The sequence below is a fragment of the Manis pentadactyla genome, chromosome 3 (genome assembly GCF_030020395.1).
Source record: "Manis pentadactyla isolate mManPen7 chromosome 3, mManPen7.hap1, whole genome shotgun sequence".
Taxonomy (NCBI): domain Eukaryota; kingdom Metazoa; phylum Chordata; class Mammalia; order Pholidota; family Manidae; genus Manis; species Manis pentadactyla.
This window is the reverse complement of record NC_080021.1, coordinates 184,702,717-184,726,498: the sequence shown is the minus strand read 5'-3', so window position 1 is coordinate 184,726,498 and position 23,782 is coordinate 184,702,717. Positions and strand designations below refer to the sequence as shown.

Genomic DNA, 23,782 nt, shown 5'->3' with positions numbered 1-23,782 from the left:
CAGCCTTTTGCTAGGGCTCCTGATACCAAGGCTGGCTGCCAGGCTGGCTGCCAGGCTGGCTGTGAGCCTCCTGCCCACTGGGCTGAGGCCAGGGCCATGAACAAAGAGAAGGACATTCAGGAACACACAGGTGAGGTGCCTGCCTGTCTCAGGTGGATACTCTGTCTGTCTCCAATGGTCTCCACCCATCAGCAGGGTCTGACAAAAAGGCAGAGCCTCCAGCTTCTAGCTCAAACCCCCTGGCTTTGGTGTCTGGACCCCCCTCCCCCACTCAATGACAGCAGTGCCAAGTGTCGTATCCTTGAGCCTTTCTGCAGGGAGCTGCAGGCAGCACTGATGTAGAAGCAGCACCCAGGCCTGTCCCTCAGTGTACCTGGGGAGGTAGGAGGCAGCTTGAGAAGCCCACCTCTCCCAGTATTTTGTTGGTACTCCTTAGTTTCTTAACAGTCCTAAGAATAGATGAGGTGGGAGGTGGTGGTGGGCTGGCCCTGGTCAGAGCCTTGACCACTTTGGGTAGAGGCAGCTCTTGGCCTAGCAATGAGGCCCAGCTCCAGAAAGCTGTCCAGGAGAACAGAAGGCCCAGAGGATCATAGTGTCCCCTCTGGTATTCCCAGGCAGGAGGTCATCCAAGCACACCAGGAACAGCTGGATGAAATGGCGGAGCTGGGCTTCAAGGAGGAGACCCTGATGAGCCAACTGGTTCCTAATGTAAGTGGTCTTGGCAGGACATGCAGGGGCTGTTGGGAATTAGCCAGCAGCAAGTTTGATGGTCGCCCTTATCTGTTGTGGTTACATGTGGGGTAAGGGTCTGCTATCACACTCTAACCATTGGTGAGGCCTTGAGCCTATTCTTGCCATCCCTCTGAGATAGTTGAAGGGGTGCAAGGACAGGTGGGAAACGGTGCTTTATTGCCCATTTCAAGGCTAAAACATTTCCAGCCTCTGTCCGCCTTCATTCTGCCTTCCTAGTGGCTTGCTGGGGTCTCTCTGTGACAGCAACAGTGACATGCCATGTGCAGACCAGAGGTACTTCTACAAAAACACCGCTTTGCCCTGCAACATACCTCTCTACGTTCTCAAATGCACAGAAGCTGGCCCTACCTTGTGCCACAGTACCTGTCCTGAAGGTTTTCCAGGAAAAGAGGCCTGGGCTCAGAAATGTCCCTGTAAGAGAAGGGACTAGAAAAGTAGCTCTGGTAGAGGGCCACAAAGAGCATAAGCTTCCACTTGTCCTTTGTTTCCTTTCTCAGAATTTTGAAGATTTTGTGATCCAGTTGGATGAAATCATGGTTCTGAAATCCCAGTGCATCCAGAGTCTGAGGAGCCAGCTGCAGCTGTACCTTGCCTGCCATGGGCCACAGGCCTACTGCAGCCCCCAAGAAAACAATGGTGTCTGAGAGCAAGGTCCAGTCTAGGGTGGCAGGGGCAGCTCAGGAGGCTGTGCTGGGCTCTCAGGGACTGGATGGGCCTCTGCCAGGTCCTCCCTGCAGATACCAGAACCCATTCCTCAACCACACATGGCCTTGGTTGGGCCCCAGCTCCTCTCTCAGGACCAAGCCAGTGTCCCTCAGTTCCCAGCACAGGAGCATCTGTAAGAAAGGACAGACCCACGCAAAGAACTTATTATGCCCCCTCCTTTTTCTTTAGGGCTGGAAGAGAATTTGTCTTACTCATTCTTTGTTTGTGGAAACACTTTAAAAAACTTTCTGAATTTGAGGCTCAGAGGATGCAGTGGCCAGTGGTAACCTAGCGGTCAGAGATCACAATCTGGGAAGGAAACATGCTCAGCCCACAGGCTTTTCAGCCAAATTCAGTGCCTTTCTTTAAGACTTGGCCAAAAGCTCAAACAGCGGTGCTAGTGGAGTGGGGGAGTGAGCTCTGCCCCATCAGCCCTTGGAGATTGATTTGGGACATTAGGTTGGCTTCTGAAAATGTAAAATGAATAAACTTTGACGTGTCTTGAACAGCAGATATGGGACAGGCTTTATGCCTCCAGTTCCCCTCCCTGCCTGCAGTCCAGTACTGACACAGAAGAGGGTGCCCATGTCAATCACTGCATTATTATTTATTCTCTTCCCATCTATGCCTTTTGCTGGCCAGTAGCCCTCATTCTCCTGTGGCAATTCTTGGTTCCTAAGACTCCTCACCTGCCACACACATCCCTCATGGGAAAGTTGAAGAGCTGGAGGATCTCAGGCCAGTCCATCTCCTGCCCTCACCTTCACCCAGGATCTCCCCTTCTCAAGGGTCTGTGTTCAGTATCTTGGCATTGAATGAGGGAATTTAAGCGGCAGAGATGGGCAGCTCTGCAACCCGACCACTTTTACAATCTCTGCCATACTTGATCAGACCACCAGAGGGCAACGTCTTTCCAGCTTGGTGCTTCCTGACCCAAAGGTTCTGCAGCCTCTTCTCACATGGATCACTGAAAATTAGAGACCCTCACTCCCGGATACTAGCACAAGGCCTGTGGGATGGTATGAAGTATAAGAAGAATATTTAGGGATAAATCTAGTTCTATATCAGCTACAATAGAGCTGGTGAAGCAGTCTGAAGCTACTCCTGCCTATGTCTCAAGAGCACATAAATGTCTGATTCTGCTCACAGGAAAAGGGATTTTTTTCCCTCATTACTGGGAGACTCTCCCAAAAGCCCAGCCTATCTCACCTCCACAGTCTTTCAGGAAGGCATAATCCCTTTGCCCAGAGACAGCAAGGTGACGTTTAAATAGACCCTTGTCGGGGCTTGCCTCTGCCAACCACAAACCTGGGCAGACTGGAAGACCAGCTCCTGGGTCCCACAGGCCTACAGCAGGAAGAAACTACAGAAATGACAGAAAATGGTTAGGTCCTGTTCCATCCCTAGGCAATCCCTTCACCCCCAGCCCTCAGTAAAACAGCCCTTGGCAATAAAGAAATTATCACAAGAAGACATACCTTTAAAATTTTTATTAGTAGTTCTTTCTGAAGAATCAAAATAGTTAGCAAATTACTTTAAATTCATCAAGACGGTATAGCCTTTGTATTTAGATCTTTAATGATGTATAACATAATACAAAACAAACCAAAGAGACTCATTTCTATGACTAGGTGTTAGGCGCGATGTCATCCTAGAGCAGGGGGCTGAACAGAGGCTGTTCTCAAGGAGAACTGAGGTGGCATTAATGCTGGGCAACTAAATCGCAGCCTAGTTCTCCCCCACTCAATGTGCCAGGAAGGGGTCAATGGTTTCTTAAACTGGTAACTGTTTCCTAGAGCAGGGGGCTCTAAATTCCTGGGTAGCACAGGATTGTGGTGCAAACCAAGCCAAAAGAAAGACTGGGGTGAGGAAGCATGGTGAAGTGCCTGAAAGAGAGGCAAACTCAGGGCCCCGCAGGGAAAAGGGCATTCTTTGCACTGCAGAGACACTGCAGAACCAGTGTAACACTAAGAGACTTTTGTTAAAAGGGGAAAAAGAAAAACCCTGGAAGAACCTTTCAATTGCACTCAAGTTGGACTAGAAGTCAGTCCACCAGTGCAGGGGAAGAAAGCATCTAGCCCCACAGCAGCACAGAGAGTCTGGTCCTCCCACCTGTTCTCCCTGACTCCTTTCGGCACCTAGGCCAGGTTTCGGCTGAGGACATACAGACCCCAGAAAGAACATGGAAGTCTCTCTGGAGGACCATAGTGGGAAGGACACTTCTCAAAATACAAATACATTTAATATGGAAGGAGCCAGAACAGTTCTGGGGGCATTCACGTACCCAAATCTTCCCCATTTTCTCCCCAGCTCAGGGCCTAGGCTCATAGAGACGGGCAAGCACAGTCTCCAAACCTGACCTTCATCCCCAAAAGAAAATCTGGAAGTATGTCCCTTCTTCCCCACAGGTAGGTGCCTCAGGGCCTCCAGCAGGGGTGGTTCCGTGGCAGAGCCTAGGCTGGGCCTGGTCTCAGCTGGCTCCCGCCCGAGCCATGAGGTCTTCCAAAGCACTGTCCTGGTCATTGTTGTGTAAGAGGAGAACTTCCTTAATGTCTTTCAGTTCAAAGCCCATTTCCTTAAATTTGCTCATTAACTGAAGAAACTCCATCATCTAAGGGGTTGAACAGAATACAGATTGAAGAAAGGGGTCTAGCCACACAGCACAGCTAAGTGGATGAATGTGTGCATAGGGCATTGCTTAGGGGCATCTGCATCCTTCACCAGAGCCTCAGGTGCCACTCTAAGGTCCCTGAGCAAGCAGAAGAGGGCTGTGGAGGAAGCTGGGGCCAACAGGTTGACACCACAGCCCATCATCCTTCGGGAGCCATGCCCAGTCCCAACTCTTGCTGACCTTTGTTCAGGTCCCACCACCCAGAGTCACATTCCCACCAAGGCAGGATATTGAACCCAGAAATGGCTGCTCTCCAGGGAGCAGGCTAGGCAAAGTGTCTATTTCTCCAGTCATCCTCACATATGTGGTTTTTTGCCCAGGTCATCTTTCCCTTCCCTTCCCTGGAATTCTAGATTTCAACCCAAACTAACAAAATATCTGGACACTTGAAAGATTCCATGCTCTGACTGCCTCAATCTGCAGTAGGGAGAGGGGGTTGTGGGCCAGGGGTGAACCCCAGGACAGACTATTTTGCCCCTCCTTTCCAGAGAGATCCTGTGAAGCATGAAGATTCCTACCTTTTCCTCTGAACACTGGTGCATTTCCAGAGCCTCCTCCACTAAAAGCGGGTCGAAGCCCTTCTCACAGAGCTGTCCATGTGCAAAGAGATAGTCAAGAATCTAAGAAAAGAAATGAAGTTTGAATACCTACCGCCACAGTGCTCTGCTTCCCAAGGGTCTTAAACCAGCTAGTGTGATGTCTGCTTCCCAGTCCAGCTATCAGATGCTGGACAGACCTTAAACTGTATCCAACACAGCAGGACCTCAGCGGCTACTTGCTGAACAGACAGGCACACACTTCTGAACATGAGGAGCCATTTTTCAAATGAGTCTCTACCACAGCTGACTCCTATCTCCTAGGATTTCGACTCCATAGCCTGGGAAGGATATTCTTCTGAGAAACAGCCCAAGTCAGAAAATGCTCTTAAGGTTTAAAACTCCAGTACCCTATTCTGGAACTCCCTAGGTAGCTGTGACAGGGAGTAAACATTTCTGGAAGGAGACATGTGACTTTACCTCAGCCAAGGGAGCCCTCTTAGGAGGGGCAGAGAAAGCAGTAGCTGGGTAAGAGTCCAGCAGCTCCAGTACACCTAGGGCTTTCCCTCAGCAGTAGTACTGCTGCTAAGACTGCTAGTTTCTCCAACAAAGCACCCTGAGTCCCCCCCAAGCTCACAGGAAAGAACTCTGGTGCTGTGAGTCTGAAGGGCTCTAGGAGAGACACAGGCCTTTCTCCTGACTGGCCAGCCCCCCCACCCCCACCAACCACTCACCTGCTCGATATTCTCTCCTTTCTTCTTCATGGCTCTCAGAACACACTCATATGAGTAGCCCATGTTGACCACTGTCTCCACACACTGCCGCTCACTGGGGGACAGTGTCTGCAGTTCAGAATAGGCCTGGGGACAGCTAGGAGTGTTGGGCACTTGTGACACTGAGAAATTAGGAGGTGTGACCTGGTAGTAGAGAAACAAGAGGATCAGACAAGAAGAAAGATGTGGGCCCCAGAAGACACATCACTTAAGTGGCCCAGTCCAGGGGTTTGCCATTCTTGACACTAATCAAATCCCCAGTTGAGCAGTCTGCCTCAAAGAAAAGGGCCAGGATGCTGGCCAGACACCCTGAAGAGAAATGAGAGGGGTAGGAGAGCTGCAGCTGAGGGACAGGATGGGGAGATAGAGCAAGTGTGGCTGTCCCCTATCCCCCCACCCTCATCCCACATTGCAGAATGAGAAAACCCCACAACAGTCACATTCTTCCACACCCAACCCCCTGGGCATGTTTGGAGACCACCCACAGGACTGAGACCCAAGATGACTGCTGTGATTTCTGTCTGGGATTCCATCCTCCATTTCCAAGGTGGTTGTATCTCAGAATCCTAAAGGGATCATTCACTTCAAAAACCCTCACTCGAGGGCTAACTCTGCCAACAATGTCTCTCTCTCTCACTTCTATCACTGGGCTGGGCCCACACATGGCTAGCTCAGGGCCCCAGAGCTTTGAGGGCACTCCACCTTTCTCCCACACCAGGCACACTGTGCTTTGATTTCTGGCTACCACTGCCATCCTCATACATCCAGGACTGAACAACTATTAGCCACACCAGGCTGGGCCCTCAAGGATAGAATGTGGACTCTAAGGCCCAGCCTCTACTGCACTGGCTACAGGCAGCCTGTTCCCTGCTACTATACCTTACTAACTCCAGGCTGATTAGGGGACAGATTCCCACAATTAACTCCTCCCAGTACTTCTGATAATGAATCAGACCCACAGCATGAAGGCAGCTCATTCCCTTGGCCAAAAAACCAACCATGATGGAACAAGGTCACAAGCTAGTTTACAACTTGGCCCAGCTCCCGAGAAGCATGGAAAATGTTTCAACAGAATTTTATTTCCTTCTTTGGAGAGGGAGGGGAACACCAGGGGTTAGGAGGCAGGGAATCCACCACCTAGAAGCATGTCCAAAATTACAGAGCTCTAACAAGATACTCTCCTCAAAGCCAGCTGGGAAAAGCTAGGACTACAGGTCTCAAGAGGCTGCTGCTTCCACCTAACCGTCCCCCCCACAGCACACTGCCCACAGCCCAGCTGCAGGGCGCAGTCATTAGGTTACAGGAGTCACTAAAGAGTAGATTGGATCACACTAGTCTGGCCATTTTGCAAGTCCCAAGATTTTCTCTCTTCAGGGAGAGGATCTACCTGGGCTTGGGAATACCAACAGCCAAAATAGTTTTTGGGATTTACTGCTGACACAATTGTTAGTACATTAAGTGAGCTCCTAGACATCAGTTACCACGTTACATGCGTTTCTGAATCCCCGGCGCCTGGCTTTGGGCTTGGCACTTATAGGGCCCTGATCAACAGCTGTTGAATAGAGAGAGGCCTATTAGGATTTCAAAAGGGGAACACTTCGTTTAACACAACAAACTGACACTGATTCTCCTTCCCCAAAGCCCACTAATATGATAATAAAACATTTAAATTTGTTATTAGCCTTTAAGGTCAAAGAAAAAAAAGGGAACAGTAGTGGACAATATATTCAATGAAACTTTACAGAGGCATGATAACTAGCAGAAGCAATGAAGTTATAAGTGGGAGAAAGGTGAGTCAGTCCACAGTCCACAGAGCCCCTCAAAACTCGAGAGGGACTCAGCATTTGGAAGCAACAGGTACTGGTGGGGTAAGGCGAGGGCACAACGTCAGTGATCATAGTAGTAAACCCCTCAGGCATAACCTTCCTTACCCTGTCCCCACCCTCTGCAGGGGGCAGAAGGTTTCCTCTCTAGAAAATGTGAACCAGACACCAGAGAGAACTAGGAACACCCGGCACCACAAAAGCAGAGTGAGGTGCAAGAACCAAAAGGGAGATTAAGTAAAAGACTGTAGCAGTCTTCCCCAACCTTCCTTAGCCCTCAAGCAGAATTCTCTGGAGAAACGTTAATAACCCCCAAGACTTCTGCAGGTTGACATTTTGCAGAGCTCCCTTCAAAACAAACTTCAACCTACAGTGAAGTTAATGATAGGCAAGCACACCCCAACACACACATTCCCCTCCTTTTCTTTGTTGTTTTCTTAAGTGCCTCCCTCTTAAACATGAATAGAAAGCGAAAGCCGCCAACATAAGACCAAACCAAAACAGAGAACTGATAAAGCACTTGGAAACTTAAAATATGACAAAGTAAAACATTTAAAAGGTTGAGAATAAAAAATAAAGGTTAGAAGATAGCCAAGGATATATCCCAGAAAGTGAAACATAAAGACAAACAGAAAATAGAAAAGGATAGGGAATCAGAATAGTCAAGGAGGCCCAACATGCAGCATACAGGAATTCCACAAAAAGAACAGAAAACAGAAAAAGATATCCAAAACATACTATTAAAAAAATCCCAGATTCCAAAAATGAACTGAACCTTAGTTTTGAAAGGATCTAGGAGGGCTCACAGTGAATGAACAAGGCCCATCACTGGTAAATTTCAAATGAAGACCCCAAAACCTTTTTTTTTTTTGTGGGGGGCAGGGAGGGCAGGTATGGGTAGAAGAACTCAAAATAGCACAGGAATGCTAGAAACCAGCAGAACTTAACACGTCAATTAAGAATTTTTCTAAGGGGGTAAAGGAGGAAAAAAAGAGGAGGCAAAGGGAGCAATGTCTTGAAAATTCTTAAAGTGGCCTCCAATTAAGAAATCTAAATCCAGCCAAAATTCACACACGAGGGTAAAATTAAACATTTTTGGATATTCAAGGACTCAAAAACTGGCAGGTTAGCCAATATGTTTCAACAAGTTTGAATGAGAAAATCATTAAGCCTTTGATGGCTCTCAGAGCATGTGGACAAAATCAGCCACAGGTGTACCAAGAAACACAAATTTTTTAATAGGGCAGTTTATGAGAAAAAAGCTGAAAAAAACAAAAACTCACAGTAGGCTGTTTGAGCTCAGCAATAAACACTTACCCAATCATAGTAATGTGAACAATAACGGTTAACCTTCCCCAAATCTGTGACAAAGTATCATGAAGGGAGGATATAGGAAGGGTGGAAGAAAGAGGGTCTGCTATAAGAGCTAAATCCTCAACTCCTAAAACAGCAAGTCTTAAACTCTAAAATTGAGAAATTTAGGAAAAGCAATATAAGCTTATTTACTTAGATATACAGAGACCCCAGCAGAAATACCTTAGAAAGTTAAAAGTGTCTGACTGGGAAACAAAATGAGTTGGGGAGAGATGAAGCAGAAAGCTACTGTTTTTCAACGTAAGCCTTTTAAATGCAACTTAATTAAAATTTGCTTGTATTTGATAAAAACTTTATTTTCAAAATCTAGAGACAGAGAAGGACTGCACAAGTATTAAAGCAACAGCAACATAAAAACAATCAACAGATTCAAATAAACTGGTTTAGGTTAAACACCTAAAATCTAGAGAGTCTGTATGTCAAAAACTATTTAAAATACAATTTAAAAGCAAACTGGCACTACTCTTATGAATCATTCATAACTCAGAAGTATAATAGAAAAAGCAGAAATATTTTGCTGAATTAACTGTGAAAGAGTAAGGAATATATCCCTACCTGGAAAAAGAGAACCCAATGGCAGAATGTTTAACAGGTGAGAGCAAGGGCTGACAGGCAGTGGGAAGAGACACTGGCTAGGGGTAGGTCAGACAGTTCTATGCTAAACTCAGAAAGAATAAGGGCCCGTAACAAGACTGTTTCTCTCAACACGGTCCCATGGATTTCTCAACTTCTAACAGTTTATTTAAACAGTAAACATAAAATCAAAATCTGCTGATGGACAGTGTCTGTACCGGGGTATGTGGTGGGGACTTGATAATGGGGGGAGTCTGGTAAACATAATGTTGCTCATGTAATTGTACATTAATGATACCAAAATAAGAAATAAAATAAAATAAAAATCTGAAAACAGACCCAAGTGCTGGGCTTAAAATAGCCAACAAGAGCCAAATTCCAGGAACACTTCCCTGGGAGTTCCTATGTGAAGGGTGTGTATAGTCCAGTTGAGCACTCCCCCTACCTACACCCTCTCAAGTTACTAAGCTAGAGGGAAGTGCTTCTTTCACTCGGAAAGGTTCTCATGGTGGGACTCACAGACACACTAAGGGCCAGGATGGGAATGAGGCTATCCATGCTCCTTGGGGGTTAAGAATCATGACTTCCTTAGAAGAACACCAGCTTTGTTTACATCTGCCCCTTGAAGGCAGAAAGTCCCCCAGTCAGCAAGCAGCAAGCCCCCTTCCATCCTGAAATGGAAGGGTGCAAAAGAAACTCCAGAATAAGGCAGGTCAAAGAATTTCAAATGTTCTGGTTTGAGAAAGACCTCTGCCATTAGTTCCTCGGCTTTGGTCTCTAAATGGTTTCTAATGTTAAATTGGGGGTAGGGAGAGGCAAAGTTTTAGCTGACGATCCCGTCTTTCCCCAGAGTGCTTGTAATTTCTCTGAAGTATAAAATGTATCATGAAGAGGTGTATCCTGCTGACCAGAGCCCAACAACTGACCAGGAGGAGTGAGGAGGAAGCACATTCCTAAGGAGGTAACCAGTACTAGAGAGCTATACACTATACAGTTCACCTGGGCCAAGGTACATGCTGCTTTACAAGCAGCAGCGTGCTCTCCGATAAGGGAAGTGCTTGCAGAGAGACTATCATCCACCAGGAACTTTGCATTCGCTGCAAGCCAAGGCTCACCTTTCAACCAGCTAATAGCTGGTATTATGGTTTGTAACTGATAACCCACCAATACAATCAGACACCCTTCTGGCTCTACATATAGTCGTTTTGATATGCTATCACTTTAAAATTCTGACCTGATACAGCAAAACATTCTAGGACTTCTCTGATTATTTCTATTCTAGGATGAAATAATGTGCTGTTCTATGCTGCTGAAACAACCACTTCAAGAACTAAGCCTGCACTATGGTGACAAATCAAGGAACTTCCCTGTATCTGTAACCTTTTTGTGACAAAATCATATTTTCTTCAGGGTGATACAAATTGCAGCTTTTAGATCAATCATCTTTCAACACAGAATCTGAGTTCCAACCTTCCCTTCTCCCTCCCTTTGGGGAAAACTAAACAATCCTTAGTAGTAAGCAAAAAAAAAAAAAAAAAAGGAATGGAAGAATTAAAACCTGCAGGTTTAAAAATGACAAATTTCTACCTTTTCTTGAATTTCCAGTACAAATTATTTCCCAGTTTCTAAGGCACTATTTGGTCTGAAGAAGGGGAAGATAGAATGAAGTACCAGCAACCTTAAAAAAAGAAAGGTAATAGGAAAAAGTAAAAAGGTACAAAGAAAGCCATATTAAAAGGCTAGATAAGATGTAGCAGCACAGCAAAGAACAAAATGATTAGGCAGAAAAATATCATTCACACATTATCTTCTCAAAGGAAAACACCAAAAAGATGGTAGGTAAGAACAGCAAATATTAACCAGGCTTAGGTGCAAAGCTGCTCCTCAGGAAAAAAAATCCTGCTCCTCAGGAAAATAACCTGAACCACATATTCAAGCGAGACCAAGTTGGCCATGCCCTACCTTGCCCTAAACCTGGCAAAGAAGAATATGAGGGTGGCAACTGCTAAGAACTCAGAAATTGTTGGCACTCTCATTTAGGGGGATTTCAAAGGCTTACCGTGGGACCTGTACTTGGAGGTGATGATTCTTCTGTGCACACAGACAAGACAGAGTGAGAAGGCATATGGGAAATCAGATCAGAGGGGGTCAGGCTTGGCACTTCTGTGCCACTGTCCAAGTTCAAAGCTGAAAGCCCAAGAGTATGATGCCCATTGAGCTCACTGGCACTGCTTTGGGTGGAAGGCGTGAGGGAATTCCGGAACGTGCCGTTGCGGAGGCAGGATGTGCTATGGAAAGTGCTTGCCAGCTGGGCTGTCTTCTGACTGCTGTCATCAGAGTCAAGTTTGGGGAAGGACAGGGATTTGATATTGCTTACTGCAGGGATTGGGGGGAGGGACACTTTGGAGGACAGCGACATCTTTTCACAGTTGCCCAACTGTGGTAAGGTTATAAAGCCATTGGGTTTGTGAAGAGGCTTGAAATCTAGAGCTGCCCGCTCCAGGGATGCCAGGACCTCCTCATCCTGTAACACAGACCCGGAGCCGCCTCTGGGCAAGTTACTGTCCAAAAACTGAGCCATAATAGGTCCAGTGGTTCCTACCAGAATGTTTCTCAGCTCTTCCTTCTCATCGATAGTTTTCAGTTCCAGATTATCAAATGGGTCTTCTTCACACTCAAAGTCAGCAGGATTGAAATCTGCCTTTGCATGCGGTGGGCTGAGGGCCTCCTGCTTTGTGGTGCTGCTGCTGACCCGAGTTGGGGTGAGGATGCTGTTGTGCTGTAAGCTGGCGAGGATGGGGTTCATAGGAGGTGGCATCGTGGTTGTACTGGGAGTCCTGGAGAAGCTCATCGTGCTGTTGCTCTCGGCGCCACTCTGAGATTTCACTTTAGCTTCTGCTTCCCCAGCCTTGTGCTCTGCTTCCCGCTGGGCTTCTTCAATTTTTTTAACACCTTCAGCCCACTCAATGGTCTTTTTTTCCAAAGAAAAGTCATACTACAAAGATATAGCAGAGAAAGGAGGTGTGAACCCAGGTGCTGCACCTCCCTGACTCAATTCCTCCACCCATTTCACATCCTCCTCAACCAGCACTGGGTGAGGATTGAGCAAGGCAGCATTTTAAGGTACACAGGATGATTCCCACTCAGGAAGGCTAAGGCTCCCTGACCTCTTATCGTTTAATCAAACTGTGGTCCCAGATTACTTCTACAAAGAGTTCCCACCACCTCTAATCCTGGATACCAAGCCAAAAGTACTTTGCCACTCCCCTTCTCTCCCCTCAATCCAATTCCTTTCCTAGACTCCTTCACTCAGGCAGGGCTCAGCCACATTCTCTGAAGCCTTTCTGATAGCCAGCCGTTCCTTCCTCTTAACTCTTACCTGTCTCTACCATTTGATGCTGAGCTCATGTGACCACATGTAGCTTTAATCTCTAGTCATTAATCTTTCTCTAAACACTTCCCCCAACAATATCACAAGCCTCCCATGGGCAACACCTGGGCTTTAGACCTTCCTAGGGTATCCATTAGTATCTATTATCTAGCACAATGCCCTAAACAGATCCCATGCTCAATGACAACCACCCCTTAACATTTAAGAAGCACTTATAAAGCACCACACGATTCTAAGCACTTTTTACGTAGTAATGCTCTAGATTTTCTCAACAACCCTTTAAAGCAGATACTGTTGTTACCCTCACAAGGGCTATGCCCAAGGTCATAAAAGCAGGTAGGTGGTAGAGCCTGGATCTGAACCCTGGGCAGTCTGACTACAGATTCTATGCTGTTAAACTACTTTCTAATAATTATAATGAACAGATTGTACTCTAAATTCAGGAAAACTGCTTGTTAAGAAATCTAGGGAGATGGTATTAGGACACTAATCCACCACTTCCCAGGCTGCTGGCTTCCTGAATAAAGCAAAGCGACCCCCCCTTTTCACCATACTTGTCTCTCAAGTTTTGGCCTTCTGAGCAATAAGGAACCAAATCTGGGTTCAGAACTAAGCTCTGGCTGTGTAATAATTTCTAGAAACATATGCTGCTTCATAGTACAATCTTTCAATAAAGTATAAAACATTTTTTAAAAATCTACACATACTCAAATGAAGATTTTACAGTGCAAACTGCATACAGATTCAGTTCACGGTTCCTTAACAGCTTAAAGCATAGCACAATTCAAAACAATTTAATTCGCACATATAAAAAAAAATACACCTATTATCTAAAATGAAATTCACCTAAGACAGGAGAAAACAAAATCTTTGGTGTTTATTCTAAAGCACCAGAGCTAACCATAGTCTGTGTGCACATTCAAGGTTGAAAGACAGTCAGAGTAAAAAAGAAGGGAAAGGAGAGGAAAGAGGCCTACCTACTGCCAAGACTAGAGTTTCAGGGTAGAAGAAACACAATAAAGTGCCTCTGGTCATTCCCACACCTTTCAGCTTCAAACAACAAAAGAGAAGCCTAGAAATGCACATGTCAAGAAGTTAATTCACACCCCTGAGCAGGCTGTTAGGCCCCAGAAAGACACCTGGGGGGATCATGGGGCTTCCTTTCTAGCGCTAACAGAACAGTCAAAAACAGCAATGGGCAAAGACTGCTGCTTCTGTGGAGGAAGTCTAATTTTACAATTGGTTTCCTTCACCAAATACTGAGACTGTAACCAACTTCCCACCACCTATAAACACATGTCTCTGAAGCTTTACTCCCAAGAACAACTGGAAATTTGTCCCCTTTTTTAAAATAAAACTTTTACTGAGTTCTGTGTTTTAATTACCAAAATAATGTACCATACTTGGAACACATAAAAACATGGAAAAAAATAGATTATGGTGAAAAATAAGATTGTGGTTTGAGTGTACAATAATAAAAAAAAGCATCATTTATGGAGTACCAGGAACCAGAATAAGAATTATAAATGCATTATTTTACTTAATCCTTCTAACAACCTTAAAAACTTATTATTCCCATCTTACAGATGAGAAAATGGAAGCCTGAAGAGTTGAAGAAATCTGGCATAAGACTGCACAGCTATTACATGGCAATTCCAGCCCATGAATGAGTGACACCAGAATCTGCTCTAAACCATGACACTATGGCCACCCCCTACTACTGTGGCCACCACCACTACCAGCCCACATTCAATGAAATCTTTGTGGACCCTGGCTGCAAGGACTATGTGTGTATTTTACTGGCTCACGCTAAAGGCTTTTTTAGCTGAAAAATCAAATTTGTTCTGTCATACAAGGGCAAATAAGATAAAGTTATAGGAAGCCTCAGATATATCTGTCTTGGGCTCCAGATCTAACTCTTCTCTAGACGGGGGGAAGAGGGAGAGTAGTACCAATACCACAGCCAAATTCCCAAATGGAGACCCCAGGCAGTCAAAAATTTAAGGGCACTATTACAGAGAACAACAACAAAAAAGTCAACTGCCCCACACAGCAATAGAGTTCAGAGCCTTCATCTCCTCTTTTGTTATTACAGGGTGCTGGGAATACAGTGGGCACAGGACAGGCACTTATCAGTGCTTCACACTACAAATAAATAGGAAATTCCCAGCAAAGTCTAAAATAACACAATTTGGGATTCGAAACAAGTTTTCTGAATGAAGAGATGAAGCAGTGAATAATATGAGAACTACTGACAGAAGATGGAGGCATTTTAAAATTATACTGCTGATAGTATCCTGCACACTGAATATTGTCTCCAAATGAAGAGAACAGGTAAAACTTTATAAGGGAAATTCTGTATCTCTTCTTGCCCCATAAAATCTCCATACACAAGGAATTATCTACTCAGGACTCAAAAACATGTAAGATGCTCAACATCATTAGTAATTAAGGAAATACACATCAAACCACAAGAGACCATGGCACACCCACAGTGTGTATATAACCAAAAAAACAGTAACAACAGATTGGCAGAGGTGTGAAGAAACTGGAACCCTCATGAAGTATAGACAGGATTGTAAACTGGGGCAGCCACTTTGGAAGAGTCTGGCAATTCCCAAAAAGGCTGAATACAGTTACCATATGACCCAACAATTCCAGTCCTATGTATGTACCCAAGAAAACTGGAAGCATATTTCCACACAAACACCTGTATATATAAATGTTCACTGCACCATTATTCCTTATAGCCAAAACATGGAAACCACCAAAATGTCCATCAGTTAATGAAAGGATAAACAAAATGTGGTATATCAACACAATGGAATATAAGCCATATAAATGAATTAAGTACTAATACTTCATCTGTAACATGGAGAAACCTTGAGGACATACACTATAGTCACAAAAGGTTATATGTTGTATTACTCCATATATATGATACACCCAGAATCGGCAAATCCAGAGAAAGAAAGTAGACTTAGGGATTGCCAGGGGCTGGGGGGAGGAGAATATAGGGAGTGACTGGTAACAGGTACTGCATTTCTCTTTGCAGTGATGAAAATGTTCTGGGAATTTGATAGTAAAGATGATTATATAACTTGGAATATACTAAAAACCACTTATTTGCACACTTTAAAAGGGTGAATTTTATGGTATGTGAATAATTTTCTCTTGATAAAGATGTTATTAAACAAAAATAACTGAAATTCTCCCACTATGATGACTCCCTGCATACAGACTGCAAGATTAAATAGTTTTTAGAGTAACATGGTGATGCCTTAGTGAATCCCCCAGAAACAAAACTTCTTTGCCAGAAAGCTGTATTTTTAAAAATCTTAAGTCACAAGACACAGTGTTTGAGTAGTGTACTTTCTGTTTTTCCATGTGTTTCCCTCTCTAACTGAAAGCTCCTTGAGGACAGTAGTAACTGAGGCATTTACCTCTATCCTCAGCCCTAGCAGAGCACAGCTCAAAAGCAGGCATTCAATAAATGTGTGTTAAAAGAAGAAAGGAAGTCACAAAACATAGGAATATTTGCTGCTTTTAAGAAGTAATTCTACATATTTACATATAACTCAGCTTTTCAGCTTTAAAGATGGGAGGATTGAGAAAGGCTTTTCAGGAGATGGCATTTAAGCAGTCTAGAAGAATAAATAAATTTTAACAGGCAGACAGCTTTTAGTACAGCAAGAAAGAGAAGAATATTCCAAGTGGAGAGAACAGTCCATGAGAAAAAGCATGGTATAGACAGATAATATACCTAGTATATTCAACAAATGGCTCATAACCTAGTTTGGCAAGAACACAGAGGAAATGATCAGCTAAGGTGCTTTACCATAACCTTATGTCTAGATTTGATTCAGTAAGGATTGGTGAATTATTATTTTTTAATAGAGATGTGAAAACTTAAAACTTAAAACAAATTATTCTAGAAATAATTTGTAAAACTGAAGGAAAATGCTGTAAGCAGAGGGGCCAATTAAAAAGGCTACTGTAATAGCCCAGGCAAAAAAATAAAGATGAACTGGATGATAAAGGTGAGACACAACAATGAGAAATATATTATCTAACTTGAATGACCAAAAAGATAATGAGGACATTGAGAGAAAAGGAAAAGAGGTGAATAAGCAAATTGGGTTTGCTTTGGACAAGGCACAGAATCCTAAGAATATACAGTCTAACAGATTACACAAGATCTGTAATAGATATATAAGCACATTTAAGGGTGTGTATGTGTGTGTGTGTGCGCGTATGCACACGTGCAAGCACGAGTAAAAGAATGTGAGTCAAACAGTACAGGAACAGTAAGAAATACAAGAGATCTGAGAATGATTTTTTTCTATTTCACTATATGGCAAATTCTTACTCTTTAAATGTTTAAATGCACTAAACTTTAACTAAAAATCACCACTTACCTGTACTTCTCTGACAACCTGCAAACAATCAGGCAAGGAGAAGCCAATAGGTAGGCCAACTTTAGCTGGTGTTTTGAATTTGTCTCCTATTTTAAATGGGACATCATCAAGGTAACTGAAAGTCCCTACAATCAAAAATAAAGTAGAAAGTATCAGCAAAAAACTCTATTATTTGTTTTTCTATAACCTTATCTCTAGGATACATTAATTTATGCTACCCTAAGACTAGAAGCTACACAAAGTTCCTCCTTCTGACTGCTTACCTACTTTCTCCTGACCCTAAGTCTCTAAGGAAAACTTAAGCCTATTTGATCTTACTAGGGTTTACTTCCAATTACCTATTGTAAATACAAAGTGCCCACAGCAGTCTCCCCAACACCCACTACCACCTGCCCTCAACTCCTAAGGGTCACCTCCTTGCTCACTGTACCCAAGTCACAGTGATTCTCTGTTCCTCAATCACAACAGGGTCAAGCCCACATCAAAAACTGCACTGGGTGCTCTATCTGGAATGTTCCCTCAGATATATGCATGACTTACTCTTTCACCTTCTTCAAGTCTGCTCAAATGTCACTTTCTCAGTGAGGCTTACCCTAACCACCCTACTTAAAATTACTATACTGCCCTCACTACAGTACTCCCATGTTACCATCTACCTTTTCCTTTATAGCACTTCTTACCTCCTAATATGTAATTCATTTTTAAATTACATTTATTGTCTGTCTTGCCCAAAGGAATGTAAGCTCCTTGCACGTAAGATTTAAGTCTCTTTTATTCACTGATGTAGTCTCAAAACCTACAACATTGCCTGGCACATATTAGGCACTTAAAAATACTGCTGAATCGATGACAGAAACTGAACAAAAGAACTTCCTTGATTAAGATTTTTCTGCTTTAGGATCATTTCTTAATTAGTACAAAGATAGTATTCTAGTTTTTGTTTTCTAAAGACTACATTCTGGAGCGGATGTAGAAATATTTAAGCAGCATAACACTTTCAAAAAAAGAAAAACCAGACAAGACCATGGGAATCAGAGTAAGATTAACAAAAGACACAAGCCATATAAAATCAAACTGTTTTAACTCCCTAGAGGTTCTCTGCCTATCACAGATGAGTAATACAGAAAGACCAGGACAGCATCAGTGATTTATATAGGGTCAGGCAAAATGAGAGTGGCTCCTGTATATGACTCCCACTAGCTACACACTATGGTTTCTTTGCTGGACAAGGTTTGGGGTTAACTTACTGGCAGAACCATCATGACAATGAAACAGCCTATAAAATGAGTAATGCTTTTTGAGTATTAGTGACTAGTAAAGGCTTGCTTCTGGACATCACATTAGTGTATTTTCTTTTTTTTTTAAATTGAAGTATAGTTGATATACAATCTTATATTGGTTTCAAGTATACAACACAGTGGTTAAACAGTTACCCCCATTATTAAATCCTCACCCCCACTCGTACGATTACTATCTGTCAACATACGAAGATTTTATAGAATCACTGACTACATTCTCCATGCTGTACTACTAGCCAATGACCAACCTACATTATGATTTGAAATTTCTGTGCCCTTTTATCCCCCTCACCCTCTGCACCCGCCCACCCCAACCCCTCCCCCACGGTAACCACCAGTCTTTTCTCAGTGTCTATGAGTCTAGTGCTATTTTGTTCACTGCTTTGTTTTGTTTTTATAGTCCACAAATAAGTGAAATCACACTGTATTCATCTTTTTCCACCTGGCTTATTTCACTGAGCATAATACCCTCTAGCTCCATCCATGTTGTTGCAAATGGCAGGCTTTCTTTCTTTTTATGGCTGAATAATATTCCACTGTGTATATGTACCACTTCCTTATGCATTCATTTACTGATGGACACTTTGGTTGCTTCCATATCTTGGCTATTGTAAAAATAGGGCAATAAACATAAAGGTGCATGTATCTTTTAGAATCAGGGATTTTGTTTTCTTTGGGTGAATTCCTAGAAGTGGAATTACTGGTCACATGGTATTTCTGTTTGTATTATTTTTGAGGAACCTCCATATTGCTCTCCACAGTGGCTGCATCAACTGACATTCCCACCAACAGTGCAGGAGGGTTCCCTTTTCTCCACATCCTTGTCAACACTTATTTCTTGTCTTTTGGAGAGAGGCCACTCTGACTGGTGTGAGGTGATTATCTCACTGTGGTTTGGAATTGCATTTCCCTGATGATTAGCAATATGGAGCATTTTTTCATGTGCCTGTTGGCCATCTTTATTTCTTTTTTGAAAAAATGTCTGTTCAGGTCCTCTGCCCATTTTTAAACCGGGTTATTTGGGTTTTTTTTGGTGTTGAGACATATGAGCTCTTTATATATTCTGGGTGTTAACCCCTTATCGAATAAATCCTTTACAAACATATTCCCCCATACTGTAGGTTACCTTGTTCTTCTGCTGATGGTGTCCTTTGCTGTACAGCCTTTTTATATGCAGTCCCACTTGTTCATTTTTTGTTTCCCGTGCCCAAGGAGATGTGTCCAGGAAAAAATTGTTCATGCTTTTATGTTCAAGAGATTTTTGACTGTTTTCTTCTAAGAGTTTTATGGTTTCATGTCTTACATTAAGGTCAAAGACTGATCTCTTTCGAGTTTACTTTTGTGCATGGAGTTAGACAGTAATCCAGTTAGTTTCATTCTCTTGCATGTAGCTGTCCAGTTTCTCAACACCAGTATTGAAGAGGCTGTCTTTTCCCCACCATATATTCATGGCTCCTTTGTCTTTTAATTGACCATATATGCGTGGGTTTATGTCTGGGCTCTCTATCCTGTTCCACTGATATATGGATCTGTTCTTGTGCCAGTGTATTTTCTTGAGTGCTCAGGAACACAGTAAGACAATTCTACCTCTTCCATTGAGGTCTCTCCCTTCTAAAACCTCTGTAGATTTCAAAACCTACCAAGCTCAAGATATCTATCACTCCCATTTCCTGAAGTAGACAATGCTCTAGTACACCTGAAACCCTCTATCAGGAAGAAGGTCCCAGTTCCCATCCTTGGGATGAGGGTGTCTCTCCTTGCCATATAACTTCAAGCCAGAACTAAAACATTTTACCTATCACTCCCTCAGCTAGCAAATTAAAACCACAACTGTATTCAATTTTGTGATTTTTCTGGGGCATAACCAAAATTATTAACACTCTAGGAAAGTTTCCAAGTTGGTCATATCTTTAGAAGTGCTGTTTTCTCAGGATGACAATGCCTTTCACATTCCCACCCTTATATACTTATTTCTAGTCCCTTAAGAATAAGCTTAACAACTCCCTTCTCAATCGCACACTACCCAGTTCATATCACCACCTCAAGTCTTACCACTAGGTATTATTAATATGTTTGTTTCCTTATACTCCTCTAGAGACTGAGCCAGAATATCAGTGTCCCTTAGAAGGGATAAATGCTTCTTATCTACATATCCCAAACTCAGCATATCTTGCTGTCTTGCCAATGGGTTTCAGCCCCAGGTAAGTTCGCTATGGATTCAATGTGACCAAAGAAATTGACAGCAAAACGTTCTTTGGGGTGAAAGGGTTTATTACCCGGCTTGTTCTCCTGGCAGTAGGTCGAGCACAAGCATCTCTGCCTCTGCCAAGAGCACTGGGCCTAGCTCTCTATATAGCGCAATAATAGCTTATTGCCTAAAGGTGTGGAAGCAGTAGCCTAGCAACAGGCCAGTTACATGATCAGGTGGTTTAAGTTCAGTGAGGATCCTGGCCATAGGAAACCCAACTTCCCCACACTTGCAGATGAGATTTTTCTCAACAGGTAAACAACAAAGAAAGAAGACAAGGTCTTAAACTTGTTTTATATTGACTCTCACCACCCATACTAACATACACTGAATATTAAAATTCAAAATTTTACCCAAATGGCAAGACTAGTCATGAAAATGTTTTAACCGAGTACTCATGCATCTTGTAAGCACATTTTTAAGATTCTGGACAAAGTCACAACAATGTACCAGGTGCCAAAAAAGTAACTATCAGATACCATCACAGCCTGCCAACAAACCTAAGCATTGGTTTCAATACTAAAACCCTCTGCCACTTATGAAATACTTTATGTTACAGAGATTAATAGCAAAGTTCTTTTTAATTTTGAAGAATTTCTCTCTCTTCCATGAAAACAGGTGCTCAAATGTTTGAAAGTAGATTCTAACTTTGGTTAGTGCCCTGATTAACTGGAAACAAAGCTGAAACTAGCATTTTCTCAGAAGCATTGGAAAGACTTACAGTAAAGAATCACAAAATTTAGTCTTTTAAGCAATTTTTCTGTATTCCAAGTAGTTTAACTGTATGACACACACGCATTAGAAGATAACACATACAAGCATGTATGATATACAAATGTAAGAAAAACTACCCACATAATACTAGCAAAATTTTCTTAAAAGAATATCTCTGTTGTAAATTGCTAATGGGGGATGACGGTGAAAAGCAATCTACAAAAAAGTACTACAGATATCTGAGCCAAATGAGAATATCTGTTAAGAAGTGTTGTTTCCTTGCCCACCTTTCAGTTAGTAAACTAAGACAGTGTTGTATACACTGACAACTTATATTCTATAAATGGAACTAGGCGCTGGCTTAGGGACCTACTAGATCAAGCACAATACCTTTAAATAACTGCTGTGTCTCTTCATTACCACCAGTTATCTACTTTAAAAAGCAGTTTCATGTCACTGACAAAGCCAGTGCCAAGGTAATTTAGCACATCCCCTAACCATCCCTGATCTTATTCTTTCAACTTTGTTAACAGGGAATGAGCAACCGGTTGTATGATTACTGGGAGGAGGAGGAAGGGATAAAGGGCAAAGAGGCACCTACGGAGATAGCGACGACAAAACATCCTTGATTGACGGACAGAAATGACTCACAGAGCAATCAGTGATGCTGGGAGGGCTACAAAGAGTATTTCTTGCAAATATAACCAACTCTGACTTAGGAACTGTTCATTTATATCCAAGATAGCAGAATACTATTTAAGGATGTCAATTTCTCTTGCTCTCAATACATTTTGTTTTTAAAACAGATTCAGTATAAACTCAATTAACCACATGGCACAGAGAATTAAACACTGTGGCTAACAATTTTGGAGCTCACCCCAAATACCTTTTCATTTCAGTCTTTATTACTGAAAATCTTTCTAAAATGTCTGAGGTCAATTTTCAAAAAGAAAGTAAGTGCATCTCTGATGGCAGTGCTGGCAGCTCCCTGAAGTCAGGTTCTGCGCATCACTGCATTACCTGCTACCAGAAGACGCTGGGCTGAATGTGTAATGACTCAGGATAAATTCTGGGAAGGCTTCATTCTGGGTGCTTTCTTTCTAAATTGTTGATATTTATTATTTTGTGATCTTTTTTTCTGGGAAAAAAATGGTATAACTCCAGAAGGAGGAGAAATTCTTCATAGAAAGTAGCAACTGGATTACGCTTACTTTGAATTCACATTGAGCATTCAAACTGAGGTTTTTGAAAAAGAACAGGACAGATGGATGGATTAAAGATGGCAGCGTGAGAGGTGAGACAGAGGCTTCCTCCTAAAATGGCATATAATGTGAAAATATAATTACCGCAATTAATCCTGAAAGAGCAACAGGAAAGAGGACTGCACCAAACTGCATACACCTGGAGAAGAGAATAAACCTCACGGAACAGAGTAACGTACAAAAAGCTGTGGCCTGGCAGGACCCAAACCCTTCCCGCAACCTAGCTCACCGGTGGGAGGAAGAGAAACAGAGCAGGGAGGGAGTGGAGGCCTGGGACTGCTGAATACCTAACTCCAGAGATCTGCTCTGTGAGCACAAACCTACATTTCATGGTGCTTTCCTGGTACTCTCGTGATTGGGTGTTGGAAAGCTAAGAAAGGCAGAATACCTGGAGAGACTGAGATTCCAGTGGTTTGTGGAAAGCAGGGATCCAATTCTGGCTGCTCTGGGACAAAAGAAAGGCGGGCAGTCTGAGAGACTTCCTAACAGCAAGAGGGCTGCTAAAGGGGTAAGGATTGCACAGAGCTTACTGCTCAGGAGAAAGGACAGGTAGACAAAATTGTCCGGGTGCACTCTGCCCAGCGAGTTGGGAACTTTCACGGTCTTCAGGTGCTCCAGCTCCCTGGCTGGCTACACAGTTTGAAGAACCTCCTCTGTGATACATAGCCTACCGCGCCTTTCTCCCGGCCAGTCCCACCTGGCTCGCAAACTGGCAAACCCTAACCTGGCATTAGGCCAGCCAGAGGGAAGCCCCATCTACAGCAACTACAAACACAAAGCAGAGAGGCTTATACCTGTGTGATCAGTCCACTGGTTCTGGCAGTGGAGGGAGGCATAGCAGCCAGGAAGCAGGAAAAAAGCCTTTCCTCCCCCCAGGCATCAACACCCCTCCCCTGCAACTGCAGACATTGCTCCAGGGGCTGAGCAGCACCAGAGAGTAGAACTTCTGGGCACTAAAGAGTGCCATATACAGATATGAAATGCGAAAGGAACCTGGTTCAAAGTAAAATTATGAATACAACACCTGAGAAAGATCCAATGAAATCAACCTCATGAATCTTCCTGAAAGGGATTTCAAAATAAAAATCATTAAGATGCTCATGGAGGTACAGAAAAATATTCAAGAACTCAGGAATGAGTTCCGGTCAGAGATCCAATCATTATGGAACACAGTATCAGAAATGAAACGTACAATGGAAACTTTTAAAAGCACATTAGATACAGTGGAGAAGATGATGAATGA

General features: G+C 43.2%; 2 protein-coding genes across 7 annotated transcripts in view; one reads left to right on the top strand and one right to left on the bottom strand.

The window, feature by feature from the left end:
- Window positions 1-2,779, top strand: part of KIF24 (kinesin family member 24) — an 82,041-nt gene extending 79,262 nt beyond the window's left edge. The window contains 3 exon segments of the mRNA XM_036898003.2: window positions 615-708; window positions 1,251-1,361; window positions 1,363-2,779. Of these exon segments, the coding sequence (XP_036753898.2) occupies window positions 615-708; window positions 1,251-1,361; window positions 1,363-1,647 (490 nt within the window). The 3' untranslated portion in view covers window positions 1,648-2,779.
- A 234-nt stretch (window positions 2,780-3,013) lies between these two features.
- The window catches only part of UBAP1 (ubiquitin associated protein 1), a 58,349-nt gene continuing 37,580 nt past the window's right edge, over window positions 3,014-23,782 (bottom strand). For 5 of the 6 annotated variants that reach the window (XM_036898008.2, XM_036898004.2, XM_036898005.2 and 2 more), the window contains 5 exons: window positions 17,018-17,142; window positions 11,268-12,203; window positions 5,400-5,582; window positions 4,648-4,749; window positions 3,014-4,069 (listed from right to left, as the gene is read on the bottom strand). In XM_036898008.2, coding sequence (XP_036753903.2) covers window positions 3,929-4,069; window positions 4,648-4,749; window positions 5,400-5,582; window positions 11,268-12,059 — 1,218 coding nt within the window. In that variant the 5' untranslated portion in view covers window positions 12,060-12,203; window positions 17,018-17,142 and the 3' untranslated portion in view covers window positions 3,014-3,928. The remainder of the gene's footprint in view (window positions 4,070-4,647; window positions 4,750-5,399; window positions 5,583-11,267; window positions 12,204-17,017; window positions 17,143-23,782) is intronic. The other variant, XM_036898007.2, reaches the window with a different exon arrangement.